The sequence below is a fragment of the Apus apus genome, chromosome 1, assembly GCF_020740795.1.
Source record: "Apus apus isolate bApuApu2 chromosome 1, bApuApu2.pri.cur, whole genome shotgun sequence".
Lineage (NCBI taxonomy): Eukaryota > Metazoa > Chordata > Aves > Apodiformes > Apodidae > Apus > Apus apus.
This window is the reverse complement of record NC_067282.1, coordinates 61,936,339-61,962,046: the sequence shown is the minus strand read 5'-3', so window position 1 is coordinate 61,962,046 and position 25,708 is coordinate 61,936,339. Positions and strand designations below refer to the sequence as shown.

Below are 25,708 nucleotides of genomic sequence, written 5' to 3'. Positions count from 1 at the left end.
AATAGCAATACCAAAATCTGTCACTTCATGTAAAATTTCTACTCAATACAGAACTATAATGACAGTCCCTCTTCATATGTTTTTTAATGTGTAAAGACACAAAAAAATAAATATGAAGAAGAAGTAACGATACACTGTTTCAAAAGCTGCTGCAAGAATCCAACTGATGTGAGTTACTCTAACTGTGAAAGATCCAGCCAAACCACTTTCTCTCTCCACACTAATAATGGCTTTCATTAGCAATGAGCAAGGGAGCACACATCAAGTACATGGTGTCCCCCCTGCTGGGACATCATGTTAGGTCTCTTTCTCTGGATGGTGCCAGGAGAACCCATCTTTCCTGGTGTTTCCAGCTATGCTGCATTTCTTCTTACAGCTGTATTTAAGAGAAAAAGTCTAAGTGTATTTATTAAATGTCTTTTCGTGATAGGAAGGTATCGTCTCAGTAGGGTGTGGAGCAAATGTATGTTACTCATTACCAGTCTCCTGTGCAGAAATTTTTTTCCAAGGCTCGTCTCTCTCCATTCAACTGTGTGACAGCCTCCACAAGGGGCAGTACCACCCCCAGGGATATGGCATTTCCCAGCAGAGCACACGCTATGTGCTTTCAAGTCTCTCCACTAAAACGAATTTACTTCTGGTATCAAATACAACAGATCCGTACTGAGTAAAGCACAGGGACTGTGGCTTCTTAATGTGGTAGGTTATTTGATTTGCACTGTTGTGTCCTGCCACAGTCATTCCACAGAGTCTGTTTTGTAGCTATCAGTGTCAAATCAATGTCTGATGGCCCAGGGAATCCCTGTACATGCTGAGGAGCTGTCTGACTGCAGGCGAGTCTGCCTCCTTACCTCTACTCTCTCAGGAGCAGTGACAGAACTCTGTAATAAAACCTTTAAAACTGGATCTGGTTAAATCATTCATAACCAAGCTTAGGTGTAATTAGAGGGTCCTCCTCTTGCTGTCTCTCGGAGCTTTTCCTTTCTTCTGGAACTGTCAAGACAAATAACAATACTAAAATCTGTCACTTTATGTAAATTTTCTACTTGATACAGAAAAAAAGGGGTTTGGAACAAAAACAATCTTATCTTCACACTCTTTTGGGCACTTCTGCTTTTCTGTATGCTTCTTTTGCCTCAGCTCTTCTCTTCCTTTATTTCTGTTAAAATGCAAAACATAGATGTATTTGTCACCTCTGTGTTTGAGGGAAAAGGTCTTCCAAACCTTCTGAGAACACGAGCTGTTTTTGTAGCTGACCAAAGCACAGTTATACCTAGGCCAGAGCAGGAAGCAGCAGCTAGCAAAGAAAACCATAAAGGGCGTGACAAGTTTATAGCAAACGCAGCAAATACAGGCCAAAAATGCACAGGGTGTGTCACTGTAATTATAAACAATTTTTAAAGAAACTGTGTTTCCACTTCATTCTAATCCCAAACAGTTTGTGGAATCTGTAAGCATGCTACAGATGCACCTATTGTAACTATAACCATATATACTATGTCTGTCTGTATGGCTTAAGTAAATGTTCAGGACATTTGATGAAATCAGGCACTTCAGAACCTGCTGGCTTTCCACACTGCAGAAGGCACATTTTTGCATGTTCCAGAAATGAAGTAAATACCTCATTCCATAAATACTTCAGTAAGTCTTACACTGAAGTTTGCCCACAGGAGAACTGGCTTTGCCTCTGGTGCTAAAATGACAGATAAAAAACTTCAAATAAATAAATAATTGATGAAGGTTGCATAATCACACTTCAAACTAGAAATCCAATTAAATAACTATTTCTAAACCAGTTCATTTTACTGTTTTATCACAAGTAAACAGTAATTATAGCTCTGTAATCTATTTTTATTTTCTTGGCCTTTTAACTAAGACAAATCAAGATAAGTTAATGTGTTAGATACCGACCTTCAGTAGTCTGGCTTTTGGTTTTGGTTGGCTTGGTTTTAATTGGTCTGTTGATATATTACAGAGGCTAAGGATTCTGGAGGTATAAAATACACATGTTGTGCAATTCAGGCATGTGTTTTGTTAAGATGTAGGCTGAAATTGTAGTGGTTTTAGAAAATAAAACTAGAGAATAATGTGTCCATGTGGCATAAGGCTTGTATTAATACAGAGAAACAGGACTGCAATGTTGGGTGTGTGTCATGCATTGTGTCTTGTTAACTGGTGACACATTTTGTGGCACCTGCACTGGATGACCTCTAGTAGCTCTCTGCCCTTATGTATCACACACAGTGCCTGCAGAATGACCTGAGATATGGGGTAAGGAGTAAGTGCAGGCTTTTGGGTTGAACCAGCTGTCCAAAACACTGACCTAGGTGGTTTTGGAGTCAGGAACTGCTCCAGGGTTGGGGAACAGTGTGGCTACAAGGTGTGAATGCTGTGCTATCCCTCTGAACCTTGCCACTTGCAAAGTTGTCCCATAGGGTCCAACCAGCCACCCTCCCCAGCACGACATGATCTGTACGTCCCCTGCTGTAGGCAAGACACCCTCAGGCACACAAGGTGGTATGGGGAGGTGAATTGTGGCTGGTGTTCAGATGTAGCTTCTTCCCCTGCTCTTTAGGACATTTCAGTGGACTTTCAGCTGGTTTATTTTGCCACAACACACCATAATCCTACAGTCCAGTAATGCATTTTTCTGGTATCCTAGATTACTTTTTTTTTTTGGTGAAAACTGGTTTCATCAGTATGGAGTTGGGTTGAAACTGCTCTACAAAATCCAATGGCCTGGGTGATGAGAAAGCTGAATCTTGGTCTAGCTCTCAAACTCATCATTCAGACCATCACTCTTATTAACCAAATTAAAGAAATAGGTGTGTTGAAAGAAGTATTGTGTTACATCCTTCAATAATAAGGTGCAAACCTGTGGCCCCAAGGAACATCTGCTATTGCAAAGTTCACCAGTGGCATACACCAGCTGTCTGGGATGCACCATGTTTCTGAACCATACTGGAGTGCAGGATTTGGGGCCATACCACAGATTTGGTACTTGTTTGTGATCCCTTCTCAGTATCTCTTTGGAGAAGGAAATGGGTTCATTGTCTTTTTTTCTATTTTTTTAATATTTTTTTTTTTAATGCAAGAGATGGCCAGGGAAACATGCAAGTCATGTTCTTGAATAGCATTTAAGTTGGTTTTGTGTTTTTTGAATAAAATACTGCCTAACAACCTATTTCTGTAAATCACTGATAGCTTGCCTTTAGTAGATTCTGCGTAGGATGAAAAAAATCTTTAACATTAGGCCCTGAAAGTACGTTTTCTCCATGTTAACTTTTTTTGCTTTAATAAATAGCTGCATTACCTAGATTACTGCCTTTCAGCTCCTGCCTATGTTAAACCAGTCATAATAATGATTTTGCCTTCCATCATGATTTTCTCCTGAGCACAGTGTTATTAAAAGGCAGATGAAGTCCATTATAAGTCTCATTACATTTCCTGTGAAGCTGGCATTATATATCAGATATGGAGAGATAGATAGCATCATAATTTGCTAAGGGCAGCCTCTGTAAGAGTTTGCTGCATCTGGCCCTCTCTCCAGAGAACTGGTCTGCCTGCACAGCAGTAGCCATACACCAGGGCTGCCACTCAGAAGCCAGTTCCTTCTGTGAGTAGATCATTTTACCTTGCAATTCCTACTCTTACAATATAAACAGGAAAGGCGTTCATTACAGATAATAAAGTGTGTTTATTAGTTTGGTCTGTTGATCCTGTGAATGATCAAATAGTAAACTAGGTGCACAAGTTCTACATTCTCCAGATGATTGTTATGATTCTTCTCTTTTTTATGATCTTTAGGATTTTTAGAATAACAAGTATGTTATTTTAAAACATTAAAAAAGTTATTTTAAAATTTATCAGTAACTTTCAGTAATTAAGCTTTTTTATTGCCTCATCCAATCACAGAAAGATTTCTTGTTAAATTGAATAATATCCTTATATGGGTGTTAATTTTGTCTCCTTTACTAAATGAAATACCCAACTATGAAAAAAATAAAAAAGTTGGTCCATAATTTGAGTAGTAAAAAAATGTATTAATGTCACTAAATCTAGTTCAGGACATACTAAAGTCAGAATGAATTACTGAAAGAAATAACTTTACAGGAAAGAAGACTTATTATAATTTAAATTGTAAAATATTCTTAATGTCACTAATTCTCCTTCAATTGCTTTTTGTGTAACAGTCATTTATCACTAGGATCACTTCAGCCAGTTGTGATAAATGGATGCTGATTTAATGAGTGAATAAAGCAAGGTTTCTAGTACTGGATGTAAGAACAGCACTAAAACCTGTGTGTTTAAGTTCCTTTTGAGTTTTTTGGGGAAAAAAAAAGTTACCTTTTTCTTTCTTAGATGTTAGTTCCTTAAACATCTGTCAGTCTAAAGCCTCCTGACAAACACAGGTCTCTGGTGCAAACTCAGTGATGCTTTTAATCAGCTGCACACTGTCTCTGCATTTCTAGGCATCTAGAAACATAGGCCCACTGCAGGTTATATTTTTATATATAAGGAATAATTTGAGCACCGAACCCTACATAAGAGGAGACTGAATGGTTTATTATTTTTTATTGTTTGTATCATATCAAGTGTGACAGGAATTTCTTCTATTTTCTTTCTAAAATCCAGGGGTGGAGAGGGCATTGCATTTTCCAGGCTCCAGTCCATGATGGCTAGTTGTGGGTTACCTCAGTGTGAAGCAGGTTCCCTTCATGAGGCCGCAGTCTCAGTAAGTGACAGACACTAAGCACGTGCCTGAAAGATGCGTGGCCTATTTCTCTTCTCTAAAAATAAAATGAAGGAGAGCTGCACAAGCTCTTTTCCCTGAAGTTCGGCATCTGAAGGAGTCTGCTGAGTCTGAAGGGAGAGGGACTTGTCAAGGCTCAGCTCTTACAAGCAGTGAGAGTTGTTTTGAACTACTCTGAGCTCTCAGGTTTGTTCTTCATCAAAGAGCTCCACATCCCTCCTAGCCACTTCTCACGGCAAGAGCTGCAAAAAGAAAAGGACAATTACTGGAGACAGAGAGCTCTGTGATACACGGCTACCTGCAACAGGAGCTGATGCTCTTCTGCTGCTTCTTTCCACCATCCTTTCACCTAGTATTATTCTCTTCTGGGTGTCCTCTGATCACTTGTAAGGCACAAAGAGGAACTCCTTTCTGTCATCTAAAGGCATAATATGTTACCAGCTGTTTCCTACACACACACTTCTCCTGCAGGGGTGGGAGAGAGGGCACAAACAGGTGCTCTTGATGGCATAACACTCTCAGGTAAGTCATTAGAAGGTGCATCTACACCAGTTTTTTCACCCAGACCGGGAATGTGGTTTTGAAGTGCTGGTCCTTGTGGTTCTCACTCACTGCAGTGTGGGTTGGGTCATGGCAAAGCTGTGATGTGTATGAATGGGGTTGCCTGAAGGAGATTGAACCAGGTGTGTCTCAGCTGTGCATCTAACATGCCTCCAGTTGGTCTTGGGAATCAGAATAGCAGTTTTCTCCTGAAATTGGTGTTTCGCTACGAATGGTTTTGTTCTGCAAATCCATGTTCATTGAGTTTGTTACCTGCTAAAGCAGACATACTGTGTTAATTTCACATACTGAGAGTTTAGGCAGTTTATGATCAGTGCTCAGAAAGGTGTCATCCTGGGGGATGGTTTGGCAGGAAGGCACAGAGTGTGTCCCTCATTCACAATACAGGCCACGTTCTACCTTGAAGCATCTGTCAGATACCCTGTGAGTGAGGGAACTGGAAATGTCCTCAATTTTTTCTAATTAGGTCCAGCCAATTATAGAAAATTCAACAAGGTTCCGTGTTGGGTCCTGTACTTTGATCACAGCAACCCCATGCAACACTACAGGCTTCAGGAAGAGGGTCTGAAAAGCTGCACAGAAGAAAAGAAGCTGTAGGTATTGGTCAATGTATGAGCCAGCAGTGTGCCCAGCTGGCCAAGAAGGCCAACAGCATCCTGGCCTGCATCAGGAATAGCATGGCCAGCAGGAGTAGGGAAGTGATTGTGCCCCTGTACTTGGCACTGGTGAGGCTGCACCTTGAGTACTGTGTTTAGTTCTGGGCCCCTCACTATAAGAGTTGACATTGAGGTGCTGGAGCATGTCCAGAGGAGAGCTACCAAGCTGGTGAAGGGTCTAGAGAACAAGTCATACAAGGACTGGCTGAGGGAACTAGGGATGTTTAGTTTGAAGAAAAGGAGGCTGAGGGGAGACCTCATTGCCCTCTACAACAACCTTAAAGGAGGTTGAAGTGAGGTGGGGATCAGTCTCTTCTCTCGAGTAACAAGAACAAGATGAAGTGGCCTCAGGTTGTGCCAGGGGGGGTTTAGATAGGATATTTGGAAAAAAATCTCTACTGAAAATGTTCTCAGGCATTGGAAGGGCTGCCCAGGGAGGTGGTTGAATCACCATCCCTGGAGGTATTTAGAAGACTTGTAGAGGTGGTGCTTAGGGACATTGTTTAGTGATGGACTTGGCAGTGTGCTAGGTTAACAATTGGACTTGATGATCTTAAAGTCTTTTCCAACCAAAATTATTCTATGATTCTACTACTCTAATTTTTCCTCCTATGCATTAAAAATATCACAGTTGTTCTTCTCCTACAGGTCTTGAGCTTGTGGCAGGACTTTTGTGTGTTAAGCTGCAGTCAATGGGGACTGGATTCAGTGGCCCAGCAGATCCCCTCCAGCTGTGTGCTCCTCTACCTCCACCTGTACAAATGTCAGAGAAAAGCCAATGGAAACACCCTTGGAGTGAGGGATGTAGATTAGGAACTAATATCTATGTAGGGTGCTGGGTTCCCAATTCATTCAGTACCCCTTTTTCACAAACTTGTTTATATGGTGGTCTTCAGATACCTTAGCAAGCAGACACTGCTGACATAAATGCTGACTTGCTGGCATTTTAAGTAAGCTGGTCTTCAGGCATCAGCTGTGTCCATCTCCCAGATGCTCTGGGCATTGAAAAGCTTGGAGCTTGTCATTTGCAAAACAATTTTGTGATTTGATCTGAGAGACTCTAAATGTCACTCTGACTCAGTGCTACTGGTTTCCTACCCAAGGGAAAATGTTTGTGTTCAGCCTCACCATTTTCACTAATACCATATGATCTTTCAGAAGGAGACTTTTTTCCCCAGAAAAGAGACTTCTGAAATGTAACTCCCCTTACTCAAGATGGTGCCCAAAGCAAGTAGCATTTGCTGGGTTTATGAAATGTCTTTCCCATACACACTTTTCAAATATGGAAAAGATAGTCCTGTCTCCATCTACTGCAATCATTTCATTTCCCTCTTCCTTCCACAAAAGCCTTATTTCCCATCAAAGCACAGCTGAAATACATGACAGATGTTCCTCAAACCGCTTCCAACTATGAAGGTGCCAATTAGCTCTAGGGTGTCCCCAGGAGCCCCTGGTAGCACCCAGCTATGCTCTGAGCATTCCAAGAGGTGCCAGGCTGGCCCAGGAGCCACCCATCCCACCCTGTTTGACCCCATGTGCAGCCCAGCTCAGAGCCTGCTGGCTCTGACTCTTACACCACTTGGATAGGGACATATCCAGCCTGGGAGACTCAATCTGTCTTTGCAAACTAGTCTTGCAGCTCAGGAAACTGAGAAAGGGCCATTTCCAGCCACTTCCAGTTCCTTCCACAGCTTTTGCAGCATGCATCCCTGGGTGTAGCCCTTAGATGCAGGTTGTCTTTGCAAAACTCTTCTATTTCATCCAAGAGTTGCATATTGCCTGTCCTGCAGAGGCCTACTCTCCAGCCTGATTATGAACTGTGTCATCTAGAGCTGATCATCCCCTCCATTTACTTGTGTGGTAAACAGGTCGCTTAAATACACTGCAATGGCTGAACATTTTGCTCCTCTTCTGTTTGCCTTTTTTCCCCCCTTTCTATTTGCCTTTTTTTTTTTTTTTTTCCTAATACTGCAAAACCATCCTTGTTTCCTTAGTATTTATCTAGGAAGTATTCCTTCGTGAAACCTCCATCTATTTCCCTAGTATTCTCCACAGACCTGTGGATATTATAAACCACAGAAACCACAGAAAATAATACCAAACTAGACCCTGGGAGGTGATCTAGTCCATCACCCTGCTTGAGGCAGGATGATCTGTACTTATGTGATTTCTGGCAGATATTTGTCTAACCTGTTCTTAAAGGAAATTTTTAGCCTCCTGGAGGCTCAGTCCTCACCATATGGGGGATTGCTAACAGGGTTATAGCCCTGCCTGTGTCTAGCATTGTGGTGTGCTGACAAATGCCAAATTTGCCCTTCCTGAGAGCTATCAGACTCTGAAACCCAGGCGTAAGTAAGACACCTAAGACATCACAGCTCTGTCGCCTGCTGGATTTTGCACTGCTGGTTGAATTGGGTGTCTTCCTGGGATATAGTGCATCTGAGTTTGTACACCCCCATTTGCCCCACTCTTTGTACTGAGACTTAATACTGAAACATTTACTTTGACAAAGTGATATCTAGAGCCACATTCTTGTCTGTTTTGTTTGGGCTGTGGAAAGACATCCCACTTGGTCTGTGTTGTGTGCTTCTCCTCCCTGGCAGGTGCTCCTCTCCTTTCACCTGCCATTTATAAATCTTGGCAAATTTTGCTTTGAGGAGTCAAATAATAAAGCTGCTTCAGTCTCTCCCTGTGATGGCACTTCCTTTTTATGCAAGGTTTGAAAAAAAACCAACTCACTTCTCTTTTTGTGCTGGTGGTTTACCCTAAAACCTTACTGATCTCTGAGAGTTCCTTCAGCAAAATGCAGACAGCTCTTAGAAGCCTGCAAACTCCACCTACTTGTTTTCTGAGGCAGGATGCAGCTCATTCTGATTAAAAAAAATAGTGGAGTGAATATATAATGTTTTTTTCAGAAAGTTTATTACGTTATTATCTTTACATGCCACTTCATTAGATATTACAAAAATATAGAAATAAGCACTGAAAATGTGCTTTTTTCTCAACCACTGGTGCATTACCCCCTTCTGAGGGCTCTGCAGCTCTATTGAGGTAGAGGGGCTGATGTGCACCAAACCTCCTTGCAGATGGCTTCTACAGGTCAGCCTGTAGGTTGATGCTTATAGAGCAGATGCTACCACGGGACAGCTATGGTGAGTTATTTTTGGAGCATACACTTGGGGTCATAGTCTGGAGAGCAGTGGTGGATGAGGGCAGTGGTGAATGAGGTAGTCTGCAGGGTTACGGTTGTGTTTAGGAGGGCAATGGAGAAACAGCTAACAGCAGGCATAAGTGTGTGTGTGTTTGTATGTGTTTCATGGGGCAAATCTGTCCCAGAGCCAGGCAGCTGCCTCTGCCAGTGCCAGGCAGGGGACCAGCTGCCCGCAGGGACACACAAGCACGCTGAGTGATGGATCATTTCCTGCAATGCAGGGCATTTATTCAAGTTGCTGAGGACATGTTGTGAAATATCCCTGTTTTGCACTCTTGTAGGGATTGGTTGCATAGGTGTCCATAGCACCTTTGGCAGGGTTATGCCTCCAAAGGAGAGTTAGGCAGCATTGCTTAAGCTGTTGATTTAGTCAAATCAGATTGAGCTGCTGCTGCTGGCCTTAGTTCTATTTGATTTTTCTTGGCAGCCAGCTCATCATACCTTTTCTCTGCTAGATTTTTACCACATAAGATAGTTTAAAAGCAAAACCACAGATCTATATTTTTGGTGATGCAGAGACTAATGCTTCCTTCAGATCTGAAGATGCCAGACATCTGAAATGAAAGTAGGCAAGAAAAAAAAAACACCCAAACTGAGCCCTACTTGTCATAGAAAGCCGTCCCTGGAGGCACTAGACCTTGTTCTTTGTCAGGAAGGTGTTCAGCTGTTTGGGCCTCTTTTCCCAAGACACGTGGTAGCTGCTTTGCCAGAGTCCACCAGAAGGTACAGGAACCAACAGCACTGGTTTGAATTTCAGAAACTTCTGAGGTATTGATGGTAGAGTCTGCCTACATTGTTATTCAACACTTCACAGCTAAGTCTTCATGTTCGTGCTTACAGCAAAATACCTTGTTGGTGTGCCCAGTCAACACTTCAGAGATGTATACTGATTTGTGTGTGTGTGAGCATAAACAAGGCTGGAATAGCTGCATGCTTGATATGTCTCCTTTTCCTCTGTGCTTCTAAAGGTTTGTGCCAGTAGTTGCTGAGATCTGTTTTAGTCACTGTCTACAGCCTCCATACTCTGTAGTGATGAAGGATCTTTACATCTACAGAACTGAAGTGGTACCCCTTAGGGGTCCATACCAGGACCAGTGCTGTTTAATATCTTCATCAATGATAGAGACAGTGGGATTGAAGGCACCCTCAGCAAATTTGCAGATGACATGAAGCTGACTGATGTGGTTGACATGCCAGAGGGATGGGGTATCATCCAGGAGGGATACGGAAAAGCTGGAGAAGTGGGCCCATGTGAACCTCATGAGGTTCAACAAGACCAAGTGCAAGGTAGGGGCATCTGGGTAGGGGAAATCCTCATTATTGATACAAGCTGGGGAATGATGTGATAGAGAGCACCCCTGCAGAAATGCACTTGGGAGTACTGGTAGATGAAAAGCTGGACATGAACAAACAATGTGCACTTGCAGCCCAGAGGGCCAGTTGAAGCCTGCGCTGCATTAAAAGCAGTGTGATCAGCAGGTCAAGGGAGGGGTTTCTTCCCCTCTACTCTGCTCTCATAAGACCCCACCTGGAGTGCTGTGTCCAGTTCTGGAGCCCTCAACACAAGAGGGACATGGTCCTGTTGGAGTGAGTCCAGAGTAGGGCCACAAAGGCCTGGAGCAGCTCTCCTATGAAGAGAAGCTGAGAGAGTTGGGGTTGTTCAGCCTGGAGAGAGAAGGCTCCAGAGAGACCTAAGAGTGGCCTTCCAGTACCTGAAGGGGCTACAGGAAAGCTGGGGAAGGACCTTTTACAAGGACATTTAGTGATACGATGAGGGGCAATGGTATTAAACTAGAGCAGGATAGATTTAGATTAGACATTAGGAAGAATTATTTCTTTACCATGAGGATAGCGAGACACTGGAAAAGGTTGCCCAGAGAGGTGTTAGAAGCCCCACTCCTGGAGACATTCAGGGTCAGGCTTGATGGGCCTCTGAGCAATCCAATCTAGTTGAACATGTACCTGCCCATGCAGGGTGGTTGGAAGAGATGACCTTTAAAGGTCCCTTCACCCCAATGCCTTCTATGATTCTATGATCTTCCCTCATATTCCCGGAGATGATCAGTATTTTTATATATATATATATCAGGGCAGTGCATCTTGAAGAGTCACTGTCCTCATGTCTGTTAGAGAGCAGAGGGGACACCTTTATATTCTAAGCTCTGCATTTTGGTGTATTACTAACATTTGTTACCATATTGAAGTCAAAGTAAAAGCAGGAAGCAGTAAAGCTTTATCTCTTTCCCCAGCTCATTTTCTCAGAAATATTTATATTAGTTTGGCTCACAGTGTTAATATTACAAGGCTTGGCTAATTCATTTGCATAAACAGACAGCATGAAGTGGTATAAAACTGTCACACAGGTCACATTACATTGCCTTTCCACTTTTTTGTTGCATGACTTCCTAAAAAAATAGCAACCTGACTTTTGACCAAAGTGTTTGATTTTCTAGTAATATTGATCAAATTCTGTTACTTGCACACCTATTATAAACTTGTCTTTGGTTATAGACACCTCTATTACACTCTGCATTAGTCCTACAGAGATAAGCTCCCAGTCAAGTTTTTTGAGAAAACAGTATATAATATGATTTTGCAAAGGAAAAGGAGATCTTCTCTCAAATTTATTGTCTTGTTGAACCAGCATTTCCTCTCTGTGCAGAATTTTACAACACATGGTAGCACAGACAGCATGCTAACGTGGTCTGAAAAGACAGTGTTGTAGAGTCTTTAATGTTATTGATTATGTCCAGTTTTAAATTATGGGGTGGAAAACCTAATGTGCAAAACCCTGGACTGTATAATTTATGCTCTGGAAATGAGGTATAATTGCTGCTCTGCTGGGCCACATTAACTTTTTTTTGCACAAGGGTGAATTATTACAGAAGGGGTAAGACAGTATGAACTGGCTTTCCAGATACATGCTATTATAATTTGGATTCTCAGATGGGAAATGAAAAGTGAAAAAGTAAAACAGTAGAAAAAACACTTCTTTAAAATAAATAAATAAATATATATATATATAGAAAGCTGAGTACACTGCAAAATTAGAGAGAATGTGTTTTGATTATATTCAAGACCTTTTTTTGTGTTTTCTTTCTGTAAGTGATCTAGCAAATAAGTGTTCTGATTGTAATGCTCATGAGCAAGGTAAATCCCAGAGAAGTGTATGAAAAGTGAATGCTGATTTGTGAAGAGGTACTCACACAGAAAAGCCAGTACGACTGATGCCTCTTTTATCCAGAAAATATGAATGCCTCCACGTACACATCAGATGTAGGAAAATCACTTTTTTTGGTAAAAGTGCCTTTGTGAGGATAATGCACTGACATATTAAAGAAAAACAACCTTTGAATGTATTCTGGATTGTCTAATGGTAAAAAGTTCAACCTTGGGAGTCATTTGAATCCTAACAGTGATACCTAAATGGGTATCAAAGCTAATGTAAAGTTATAAAAATAGGCACAGGGCACATGAACAGCAGTGGAGGATTTTATCATCCATTTTGCTGAATACTACAAATCTCAGGATCTTGCAAGTGTGTTCCTGTAGAAGCAAAAGCTAAATACGCAAAAGCTAAAGATACAAAATCTAAAGTACCTCCTAATATAATTTCTCTATATAGAGATGGATGTGCACCCCTCCTATTTGCTGAGGACAGAGATTATTTGGAGCTGCCACAACAAAGCATCTTCTCTTCTAACAGCTCTCCACGAGGCAAGAAGCAGAAGCTGCTTCAAAACTTTGCGTTGGGATTATCTTTGGCTCCTTGCCCTCTGCAAAATGTGTAGGCAGCGTTTCACTACAGCTCAGGGCGATTTCCTACTCAGGGTTTAAGTGCAAATTAGAGGTTAGCTATTGATCCGCAGGGAGTTGCACTGCATTGGTCCCTACAAGGAAAAAAAATAAATCCTTCTTCATGTTATTGAGATGGTTCAAGTTGGCTGAATTAACTATTTCCATGAGAGAGATTGTGCCCTTTCACCATGTGATTAATTTCCTCTGCTATTTTGACGGAGCTTTACAACTTTTATTACCTCATTTTCAAAAGCAGGCAGCAACCACAACTTTCAGTTGACCTCAGCAACAGCTACTAAGTGTTCAGCTTTTCTAAAAAAAATGGGCTAATTAGAGCACAGTATGAGGACAGTTTATGTCTTGCCACCATATTTTGCATGCAAAGGGAGGTGTCAAGCTGGGTTATCGTATTAATCTGAGTTATCATATTCATTATTTCTGTGTAGATTGTTTGCTTCTTTGTTTTAAAGAGCCAATCAGCCTGTTAAATTTTGTATGCACCCAGAGAAGCTGATAATTAGTGAAATATAAGTAAATACATATTTTTCTACCAAGACTGCATTTAGAAAAAGTATTTCTTCAGAAAACTTGGCCAACTATAAATAGGACTTTTTTTCTTTCTTTCCTTCTTTCCTCACCTCCTAGTTCCACCTGGTGTTTCTGTGTGGTATTGTTTTCCTTAGCTACCTTCAATGTTAAATAATATAGAAGTTAAATCCATAGTGCTAGATACTTATGGGCTTCCTCTCAGACCAGTTTTCTTGGAATATTTCTGACTGTTTTTTTCAGTTCCCACTGCTAGAAAATACAAATTATTCTGTAGAAGTGCCTAATGTAGGGAACATGATGTGCTCCCCGGGAAGGCAAATCATGGTGTGAACTGGAAACGTTGCAGCATTTCTTGAATCCTGTATTTCCAAGCTGATGGAAGACAGGACACCATTTCTGCTATTTTCTTTTTTCTCACATGCTGCATTAAACAGAAAGACAGCACTTCTTTATATAGTGAATTTCATTGTTTCCACCTTTCTAACATTTGCCTATTGAAAACACAGTGTGTGCTGGAACTGTGATTACCAGGAACTTAAAGAATACAAGTACTGCAGTTTTTCTAGAGATGAGTCATTTCTGAATGTTAAAGATAAATACATGCAGGAGAAGGATAAAAAGCATAGGAAGAAGCTAAATACCACATATTTCCTATTCCACTTTGCAGGTACAGGGGAAGCAATTATGCCAAATGACAGAGGGGAAGAGTTATAGCTTCAGTGAGCGAAATTTTGAAAGCTCTGCAGGCCATATTTCTCTATGTGCCTTTGGAGACCTGTTTGGCTCCTCCTCTTCCTCCATGTGACATTAAAGTCAAGAAACCACAACACTGGTTACTGTCACATCAATCAGCCACTGGAGGGGGGAGAATAAAACATTACACCATGTCTACTGTACCTCCAAGAAATAAGTGCTGTACAAATCCTTTTAGCCCCAGACTGGAGGTTGGCTGACTCAGAGTCCTCACAAGATGCCCAAATGCTACCTACCAATGAAGCATCAAAAGGTCTCTTGCATTGTAACAGATCATACTACAAACCTATCAAAGTGTGCCTTTATTAGAGCAGAACTTACCTCCTTATTTATTATTCATGAGTACATTACAGAATCTTCAGAAAGATATTCTGCAGGAGGTAATCTAGCATGGGAAAAACTAAAAATGCATACGTTTAATTGTAAGAGACATTGTAACAGTCCTGTAGCAGCATACTTCCTCAGCACTGCCAAAGTACTGCATTATAGATTAAAACAACAAAAACATATTACAGTTTGTGTAGTCTTTCACTTTTATTGGCTGTATGTTGCTAAGAAACAAAATTGAAATGTCTTTTTTGAACCTGAAGCCTCTTGGGATTGTGGTATTGCATATGTAGTAAATGTTTTTCACTTTAGGAAGGATTAAATGGTAGGCCAGGAGAAGCAGGGAGGGTTCATTAGTACTGCATGTTTTCAAATCTGCTGCCAATGAACCCAACTATTATGGTAGTAAAAGCTATGTAAGGAGCTTTGGCTTGTTCTGGGATGAAGTGTTGACAGCTGCTTGTTTGAATATTAATAAAGTCTATTGAGTTATTCTCTGCCTGTATTGTCTGTAGCTTCCAACTGTAAAGTCATCTCCGTGTATTGCAGCTTTATGTTTCTAAGTACATGCCTGTCTACAGAGATGGTACCCATTTTGTTCCTAGACATTGTAGGCCTCATTAGAGAGAAAATTACAACCTTGTGCACCATTAAACATTTATTTTGGCAGCATTGTTTGCTGCCGTTTTCCCTCTTCAATTTAAAGAAGTCAATGCTGATTGAAAGAACACGTGTTCTCTCTTACATATGGTAATTAATCCTCATTCTTCTAAACTGCTACAAATAAAACTCAAACTTATTCCTGAACCACAAGAAAATAAGAGTTAATTTTCCTTTAAAAAAAATATAAGTCAAGAGTGTGATACAGACATGAAATATTTTACAGGGCAGGATATTTTTTCCATGGAGTCATAGAGTCATAGAAAGGTTTGGGTTGGATGGGACCTTAAAGATCATCTAGATCCAACCCCCCTGTCATGGGCAGGGACACCTCCCACTGGACCAGGTTGCTCCAAGCCCCATCCAACCTGGCCTTGACACTTCTAGGGATGGGGCAGCCACAGCTTCCCTGGGCAACCTGGTGCCAGTGTCTCACCACCCTCATACTAAAGAATTTCTTTCTAATGTCTAGCCTAAATCTCCCCTCTTCTGGTTTTAATCCATTACCCCTTGTCGTCCCGCTACAAGCCCTTGTCAAAAGTCCTTCCCCAGCTTTCCCGTAGGGCCCCTTCAGATACTGGACATCTGTTATGAGGTCTCAAAAGATGCAAACAGGACATAAGTCCTTTCACATCCCAGGCCCCCAGTGCTGCCCAAAATCAGGACCGAAAGCACTCAGTAACCTCCACAGGCTCCAACCCCACAGCACACTGACCTACCCAGAAAGTGGAATGCAACTGCATGTAGAAAAGGGACCAAAAGCTTTGTGAGATGAACACAGCTGGCTGCTGGCATGCCCAGCAGAGGCGGAGCCCTGTGAGCTTCCAGTGCTGCTCAAAGCCATCCCATTAGAGCAGGCCAGAGAGATGGAAAAACTGGCCCTACTGCTGCCTGTGCTTTGTCCTGGGGTTGAGCAGGGAGCTGCCATCTCCACAGACATTGCTGCCATATCAGCTGCCAACACCACACTCACTCGACCATCCTCCCCATTCCAATGTCAGCATTTGGGATTAGTTTGCCACAAGCAAATTCAAAGGGCAAGCAATCACCACACATTATTTTTTCAAGTTTTAGCTTCAGATGGCTTGTTAACTTGATAATGCATTGACTAAGTAATGGCACAGCAGCTATTTCTGCTGACTGGATGTGCTGGTTAAAGTCTGAGGAAAACACTGATAAAAGGATGGTTCAGGCCCTACTGGGGAGGGGAAACCTGGAGTCTTCCTTTGCAGAGGCGAGAACCAGCCATGCCCTGGGGACACAAACACAACTGCTGTGCCCACACAGTCCTGGGCAGATAAGTGCAAGATGGGCCTCGGGAAAAAACCTGAGCTCCAGGCAAATCAGTTTTCTTGGCTGGCTGCTATAATTTGAGTTATTGAGTAATCCTGGAAATCCAGTAAAGCTGGAAATTTTAACCATCACCAGCTGAACACGGCTCAGTCTGTAAGAGGACACACAAATCTGAGAAATTCAAATATCAGCTGTAAGTATACTGGCAACCAGGCCTTTAGAAAAAACTGCAACACACAAAGATTAAACAACTCATTTTAAACTCTTAAAAACTTCATTATTAGAACCACATACATTAACCACACTAATCTCTACTAATTCCCTGCAACCGATTTATCTCAAACAACTGGACAAGGGTTTCACTAGTGGTAGGACAGTGATGAAATAGTTTGTCTTCTCACAGTTGTGACAAGAAATCCATAATGGAGGAATAACTATGTTGCCTATGTTGGCCTCTGCGAGTGGGCTGGCCTGGCTGCACCCATGCAGCTTTGCCAGCTGAGGGGTGTTCCCCTTGCAGCTGCAGTGTGTCCACAGTCTAGTCTCAGAGAAGTACCATGAGAAGAGGTTTTTGTCTGATCTCTTCAAATATGTTGTTAATTTTACCTGTGAATTAGTGGAGAAATCAATGAACTGGAAAAAGTATTTTGATAAACTAGGTAGATTAGTTCATCACTAACAGAAGTATCTTTCAATTTTTAAGAAAAATATATGTGGCCAAGTGAAGGCAATTTAATAAAATTTACAATCTGTGAAGAGAAGGAATAGAATGCATTTTTTTATGATCCTGCTGAACTATAACTGACTGCTTGATAGGCCAAGAAACTAATGGGTGTCACTATAGCCACGACCCAAGAAAGTTCCTCAGGACTAGAATAATATTCCTCTTCAGCTTTTGATTCCATCAAGCCCATTTTCACAAAGATTAAAAGCTCCTTGCATCATTTATGCCAAATTTACTGCAAAGAAGGCAGTCTTATAAATGTTTGAAGCTATTTTTCAGCCTTTTCAAAGAATAAAGGTCATAGTAAAAGATGAAGTTTAATTCTATAAAAGCCCGAGATGCATCTTGAAAACTATGCAACAGGAATGTTGTACAATCCCACTGGAAGGGCAGTGCCTTGCCAGGAGGGCTGGATGTGTAGCAAGAGCTGCACAACAGAGAATGCCTGGTTTCCCTCCATCCGCATATTTAAAAAGCTCCAGTGACAAGGAACGTGATAAACTTGTCGAAAAACTGCAGTGGTTTGATAGGCTGCTGTCCTGATACTAGGAAAGGACACCATGTACTCTCATTTTAAATCACACATTAACTGAAGCAAAACCACAATATAATGCAGTAATTTTCCTCATATAGAGAGTTCTCACATTAATCTGTAATTTCATTGTCAATTTTATTTTTCCAGGGTTATTTTTTGTCTGGATGAGTTTCCTGAAGACCTACTAACTACACAGGCAAGATGCAAGGGAGGGGACAGAACAGCCAGCCAGGGATGCCAAGGAAGATAATGCAGGGCAGCTGCAGAGCCTGCCTGAATGTCTGCTGCCATTACACTGCACTGCCAAACACACATCTTTCTGACCTCTGGCAAATATGTCCTGTATGCATATAAGGAATCAGTGGAGGTATTTGGATGTCCTTCTTTCGTTCCTGATTTTAATGTTGAGGTTAAACACAAAGCGAGCAAAGATTTTCCTTTCAGTGTTAAAATATTGTGGAGAGAAATTTAAGGATATGTCCTCCTTAACTATTATTTTAAGCTGGCGTTGAAAAAAATCTGGAGTCCAATTGAATGAATTTTCTGTGACCATGTTATATGGGGGATTTCAGATACACTCTTCAGACCTTGCTGCAAGGCTAGGCTGTCACACATAGATGGCCAGGACAGGTATCATAACAGCCAATGTACTTTGGGGAAGCTGGTCCTGCTGTAGCTTCCACAAGGATTTTCAGCCACAGACTCTGTACAACCTATCTTTTGACAGGCAACATATAAAATGAGCCTTTCTGCAGAGCTATTGCTAGGCTTCTACAATAGAGGGAGATGTGTATGTAGATAGGCAGATAGATCTTCATCAGAAATCTCATCTTCAGTCAAAGGAGCAGACAGAAGATCTCATCATCAAACTTGTCCATTTTGCAGAGTATTTCTGTGGTCTGAAATCAGTTCTGCATTTTTTGCTAGCTATACCAGATTGTTTAGGTTCACCAAAAGGAAGAAAACACAGAGCTGACAAGTCCCCCTCCTTCCCTCTGCTTAGCATTAATAGAATTCTTTCTGGCAGTCTAAGAATGCCTTAATTTTTTTTAATCTAAATGTAAATAAAGCAACTAATTTAAGTATAACTGAACGATCTTTTAAACATATAAAGAAAATGCAATAGTAAAAATTGACTGCTGTATATTCCACTGCAAGTTTAATTACACTGACTCATTCTAAAATAATAATGCCCACCATTCTTATAATGCTTTACAGGTTAGGAAAGAATAATACAAATAAGAGCTACTCTTATTGTAGTTATTTAGTAGGCAAATGTTCCCAAGCTGTGCAAACTGAATAGTTACTGTGCTGTAGACCCTTACAAGCAGAGCGAGCATGCAAGGAGGGATTGAGAGTAATTTCTATAGAATTGAATCCCATTTGGTAGAAGGCTGGAAATGAGTTAGCCATTTTCAAGAGCAGCACGCAAATATATGAAGGCAAAGCTGAAGGTGTAAGGTTCACATACTGTCCCCAGAAAATGCCTTTGAAACCAACATAAACACAGCCAAAACCAGCAAAAGCTGCCAGTTTTTCCTGTTCTGAACAGAATAGCAAGAAAGATCATGTAGGGAAAAGAATCAGGAAAGCATAACAGGCTTTTAAAAAATTATTCTAAATTGAGACATTAAGCAATACCTAGTGCTTTATTATTATTTAAGGACAACTACAAAAGTAGTCTTGGAAAGTCCCAGTAGGACTCCACTCTCCTGCGACAGTATTTTGCCTTTTTGAGTCTCTTTGTCTCCGGGTGCTCTTCAAAGTTAGTGCATCAAGAAGGATTTGTTTCATCTACCATCGGAGTGAAGTCACTTCCACAGCCCAAAACAGGAGCTGCTTATCAGCTGACTCTTCAAACACACCAAGGGATGTGCAGCAAAATGTGCAGCTCCAGCCCTGTGTAAAACAGCACCTCAGCTTAAGAACTGTGTTAATTACGTTAATTAGTTCACAAATAATCACTTTACATTTATAATCTGAAGCTAGATGTTTTGGCAGCTGAGACAAGGAAATTAATAAAATCCACATCTCTTTAAAGTAAACTAAAACCTGTTACACCCTCTGTATCTCTTTCCATTCCTTTCTATGTATTTTATCGCAGGCTTCTGAGCATTTAATCTTTTTCCTAGTTCCAAACTTTAAATTACTTTGAGTATTTAATTTATTAATATTTAATATAATGTTTCTCAAGGCCTCTTTGGCAAGAAGAGGAAGTATCTGTGATGATTTTTTTTCTTTTTATTTGCTTCAGGCCTGGCCTAAGTCTCATTTAGGTACAGGCGCAGGGAAGCACACAAACACACGCTAATTTTTTAAGCATGAAAATGCTTCTTTGACATCAAAGGCTATTCAAACACTCAGGTGTTTTTTCTTGAGCCCAACTCACAAGTCTCTCCCTCTTTTTCATACAAGTATGCTTTTACTTATCTCTATACCCATATGTAATTTCCATATAAAATTTTCCCTCTTTTAATCCTTTCTTCCCTTCCTTTTTCCTCTTCTTTTTCCTTCTCATTTTCCCTTCTCCCTACTGCACCTCAAATACTGTGTTTGATTTTGGGCCTTGCAGCACAAGGAAGACATCAAGGTGCTGAAGTGTGTCCAGAGAAGAGTGACAAAGCTGGTGGAACGTCTAGAGTGCAAGCACTGTGAGGAGCATCGGAGGAAACTGGGGTTGTTTAGCCTGGAGAAAAGAAGGCTGAGGAGTGGCCTTATCACTCTCTACAACTACCTGAAAGGAGGTTGTAGAGAAGTGGATGTTGGTCTCTTCTCCCAAGTAACAAGCAACGGAACAAGAGGAAATGGGCTCAAGTTGCACCAGGAGAGGTTTAGATGGGATATTAGAAGAAACTTCTTCATGGAAAGGGTTATCAAACACTGGAACAGGCTGCCCAGGGAGGTGGTTGAATCACCATCCCTGGAGGTGTTTGAAAGACATACAGATGTGGTGCTTAGGGGCATGGTTTAAGCACTGGACTTGGTAGAATTAGGTTAATGGTTGGCAGAGTTAGGTGTGGTTGGACTTGATGATCTTAAAGGTCTTTTCCAGTAAGGGCAATTCTGTGATCCTGTGATTCTCCAGTTTCCCATTTTCTCCATCCTCCTTCATGTCCTCTGCAGTGGTTTGAGAGCTCACTCACCTTCTCCCCCTTGCAGGCGTTGCTGCAAACCCTGCAGGGCTTTGCTTCATTTTAGCTTCTGCTTCTCTGTGATAGTAACCTGCTCGAGTTCAAGAGGGTGCTTTACAGGTGGATTATTACAGCAGGGTCTCATGTGAAGTGTGTCAGAAATGCTTCCTATTGAATAACAAATGGTTTTCACATCTGCACCTTTTTTAAGCTGTCCCAATGTCAAGGGACCCTCTCATGATCTTTGGATGCTGGTTCTCCAGAGTATTCTTCCTGGTTTGGGGATATGTAACGGGCAACTCTGGGAGACCTGCTGACAGGTTAGCTTGGCTGCAAGCTCTGGAGCAACCAGAAGAAAGAATGGCTGAAAAGTGCCCTTCTAATTGCTTAAGGTACTCTGGATTTACACTGGTGTGTAACAGTCTTTTGGTTTATATGTTTTGGAAGTGATATTTAAGTTTTCACCTTTGAAGGAAGGAATATGAGGTGCTGAAACAATTACGCATTTCATTACAGATTTTCTGGTATTTTTTCCTTTCTGTAACAATGCCTTTTATCCTTACAGGTTTCCTATGACACCTTTTCTTAAATTAACGGTTTTACTACAGAGAAACCCAAGTCCTTGACACTGTATTATTTATAGTTTAAAACTGTTGAGTTGGAATTTCCTTCTGCAAGGACATAGGTTAGATTACTGGACATTACTCAGCAACAAATAATGATCTGAGCTCTGTATCAGGAGCTTTCTTCAGCTTTACACTTAGTTCTTCTCTTCTACAGTAACACAAGAGCAGCAAGAGATTCATGGCTTTTTGCACACTGAAACTCAGTAAATTTTACCATGCCTAGATTACCCTTGTCACAGCATGGTCATCCTGCTGTGTACATCAGCAGTTAGCTGTGGAGTCATAAAGCTGACAGCAAGATTTTGTGCAGCCTTCCTGACAAAATTCTGACAAAAAGTCAATTTTAAAGGTGTCACTGGAGAGGGAAATAGGGCTTCTGCAAGCACTTGGATTGCAATCCCGAAATCCAAAAGTGCTCTGTTACACCACAGGCACAGGTACAGAAGAAAGCTTGGGTTAGAGAGCGGACCACAAATGAAAAATTCTCCTTGGCAAAATTATGATGTATTTCAGTTGTAGCTTTTGCCTGAATCACAGAATCGGTCTTATTGGAAAAGACTTTCAAGATTGTTGAGTCCAACCATACCTAACTCTACCAGCTATTAACTCAAGTCTACCAACTCCAGTGCTTAAACCATGTCCCTAAGCACCACATCTATACATCTTTTAAACACCTCCAGGGGCGTTGATTCACCCACCTCCTTGGCAGCCTATTTATTTCACTGCAGAAATTTCTTCTAACAAAGCAGGCCCCTTAATTGTACTAATAGGCAAACGCTGGCCAAAAAGGCATTTTTCAAACGAAACATCTGAAGAATGGGGCTTCTCCTGCAGCTTCTCTAGCGGGGAGTTTTGTTCACCCTCCACAAGCAGAAGCGGCTGCATCTTATTTTTTAAGATCTCCTGTGGTTAGCACCCAGCCTGGACCCCTAACACCAGAATGCCAGGGTCTCGCCCCTTCCAGCTGTGCCCGGGTTCACACGGGACCCGGGGCACGGACCTCCTCCTGTATCCGAAACGCGCGTACTGTGTGGAGCCCGGACGGCACCAGAGGAGGCAGCGGGGCTGACGCTCCTGCCAGCCGGCCCTCGCTTCTTTTCCCCACCTTTCAGTAACGGATACAAAACCATTATTCGGAGGCGCCCAGAAGGCACACGAGGGCGAGGGAGCCGGGGCCGGGCGATGCAGCGGCGCCCCGCGCACTGTCCCCCCGCTCCCGCCAGGGGGCGCAGCCACGCCAGGGATGATGCCGGGGCCGGGGGGCGGCCGGACCCCGACCCGCTCCCGGCCCGCGGGGCTGGCGCTGACCCCCCGAGGGGCGAGTTGTGCCCACCGACCCCTTCCCGCACCCTTCTGCCACGGCGAGCCCGCTACCCTCGGGCCGCCCGGCTCTGTCCGGGCTGCAGGGCTACCCCCCACCCCAGCTCTGCTGTCCTCGGCTCCCCAGAGGGGGTCTCCTCGGCCTGCCCCCAGCAGCGTGCGGCCGTCCGGCGGCCACCGCCAGGAAAAGGAGGGAGCCGCGGCGCAGGAAGGCGGGCGGCGAGCCCTGCTGGCTCGGGTTACAGGGAGTCATGGAGCGGCGGCGGGGCGGGCGGGGACCGCCTGCGGGGCGGCCGCCGTGCCGCGGGCGCCCCCCCGGGGGCTCCCCGTCGCTCCCCGCCCCGCGCGGAGGCGCGGCGGGCGTCTCCCCGGGCCGCTCGGGCCCCGCCGCAGCTGCTGAGCTGAGCTGAACTAAGCTGAGCTGAGCGGAGCCGAGCCGAGCTGAGCGGAGCCGCTCCGGGCGGCGGGAGGAGGCGCGGGCAGGCAAGTGCCCTCCTCCCGCTCCGCTCCGCGGGCATCGCCGCTGCGCTGCACAGCGCTGGGCAGCGCCGCCCAAGCAGCCCCCGAAGCCGCCGCTGCCGCCCGCCGCCGGGGGCAGCCCCACCGCCGCCTCCCCGCGCAGCCCCGCCGCCTCGATGGCCCCCGCCGCCCTGCCGCCGCCCCCCCTGCGCCGCCGCCGCCCGCCGCGGCGGCCCTAGGGGCGTCGGGGCCCGGCGCTGCCCCGCGGAGGGGAGGCGGAGGCGGCGGCGGCGGCGGGGCGGGGGCGGAGGCGGAGGCGAGGGGGCGGCGGAGCGGCGGCGGAGCGGCGGCGGAGCGGGAGCCGGCGGCGGCGATGGACGAGTCGTCGCTGCTGGACCTGCTGGAGTGCTCCGTGTGCCTGGAGCGGCTGGACACCACGGCCAAGGTGCTGCCGTGCCAGCACACCTTCTGCCGCCGCTGCCTGGAGAGCATCGTCAGCTCCCGCCACGAGCTGCGCTGCCCCGAGTGCCGCATCCTGGTGGGCTGCGGCGTGGACGAGCTGCCCGCCAACATCCTCCTCGTCCGCCTCCTGGACGGCATCCGACAGCGGCCCCGTGCCGCCGGGGGCGCCAGCGGCAGCCCCAGCGCCGCGGCCCCCGCGTACCCCCAGCCCGCCGCTGCCTCCAGCGCTGTTGCTGCTGCCGCCGCTTCGGCCGCCGCCAGCCTGCGGGAGCTGGCAGCCGCCAGCCGCAGCGCCCTGCTGGGAAAGGTGGGTGCCGGGACGGGGCTGATGGGGCGGGGGGTGCCGGTGGGGCGAGGGAGCGCGGCCCGGCGTGTGCTCGTTGCCGCGGGGTGCCAGGCGGTCCTGGTTTGCCGTCCAGGCGGGACGTCCCGCGGAGCGGCGGGGGCTGTGCCCCTCCCCGCCCTTGCGGCCGGCGGTTGCGGTCCCCCGATGTAAAGGTGGGAGGCGAGGGGAAGCTCGGTCGGTGTAGTAGTCCGGGCAGCGGGAGGGGCCGAGGCCGGCGCGGTACCCCTCTGCGGGGCTCGTACCGGCTGTCCCGCAGCAGCCGCCCCGACGGGCCCCCGAGCAGCCCCCGCTGTAGCAGAGCTTAACTCCGAGAGTTAAGGAACACTAAAGTGCCTCGACAACGCTTTTATCCGGCGTGTCGGCCTCTGCCAGGTGTCTGTCAGGTGCAGGCGGAGCGGGATTAAGTCGCTGGAAACGCTCGGCGGGTCCGGTACCCGGCGCTGCCGTCTCACCCCCGAGTTTTCCCCTTCCTCTCTCGGGCGCTGCCACTGCGGTTACAGTCACCCCGGGTCCTTCCGACAGCCAGAATGGAGAGGGGTTGGAAACAAAGTTTCACCTCCCAAGGGAACGTAATTTCATTTTTATGTATAAGTTGTGTGATTTATTGAAGGAGAGTGTTAAGGCATATGCATTTATTTATTTTAAAACTGCAGTCGAGTGCCCAGTGCTCCCAATGGCATGCGTTTCATTGACTCAGAGGGGACAAGATCAATTCCTGTCAGTGTTCTGTAGTAAGATGTAATTCGATACGATAAAATTTACTATAGGACCTCTTCAGGAGACACTGGAATGGAGATACAGACTGTGACCTTCTGATTTCTAATGTCATATGTACAGTGGATGTATTTGTCTTTGATCTTCCATGAAACCTGCTTGAGTGGTAGTTCAGTGTCCAGGCTTTTGATTTGGAAAGGGCGATGCAGAGATGCCTTGTGAAGTTGTATCGCTGTAGTAAATGTTTCAATTCATTAATTTTCTGTTTGTTTTTTTTTCTGAGAAAAAATAATAGACCTGTACCTTGCGTTTTGAATTTTTGCCTGCAGGAAATGATGGCAAATGCCATGCATTGCTTCATAAAATTCAGTTTTGGAGTCTGAAGTGAAATATGCTTGGCAATATATCTGGAAGGGCAGATCTTTTATTACTAAGCTGTAGCCTGCAAAGATCTTCAGGTATTTAATATTGATTTGTTAAATTTAAAGAAAAAAAACAATGGGATTCTGCCCTCTGCTTCTGTTGCTTATTTGTTTTTCAACTAAGCTTAGAGTTGTGGCTTTGTCGTAGAAGACAACTCCTGTCATCCTGTGTTTCAGCATTACAAAATGAGAAGATTGCATTCATCAGGCAGTTTATATATGATATCCTCGTCGTCTGGTTTGCTGTCCTTCTCTTATGGGTGGTAGGGTCTGCATGGAAGGGTTATTGCACCTGCAGGATTTGTCTTGTGGAGGAAGGTTCTTGGACCCTGACCAAGCTTTTGTGACCATTCAGCAAGAAGACAGTCTCTGTTACAGGGAGATGTGCATGTAAGGAAATGCTTGATG

General features: G+C 44.2%; 2 protein-coding genes across 2 annotated transcripts in view; one reads left to right on the top strand and one right to left on the bottom strand.

Annotated features, from left to right (window-relative positions):
- The window catches only part of SEPTIN10 (septin 10), a 963,730-nt gene that overhangs the window by 617,955 nt on the left and 320,067 nt on the right, over window positions 1-25,708 (bottom strand). The gene's annotated exons all lie outside the window — the stretch shown is intronic.
- The window catches only part of SH3RF3 (SH3 domain containing ring finger 3), a 260,962-nt gene continuing 258,983 nt past the window's right edge, over window positions 23,730-25,708 (top strand). The window contains exon 1 of the mRNA XM_051616689.1: window positions 23,730-24,125. Within this exon, the coding sequence (XP_051472649.1) occupies window positions 23,730-24,125 (396 nt within the window). The remainder of the gene's footprint in view (window positions 24,126-25,708) is intronic.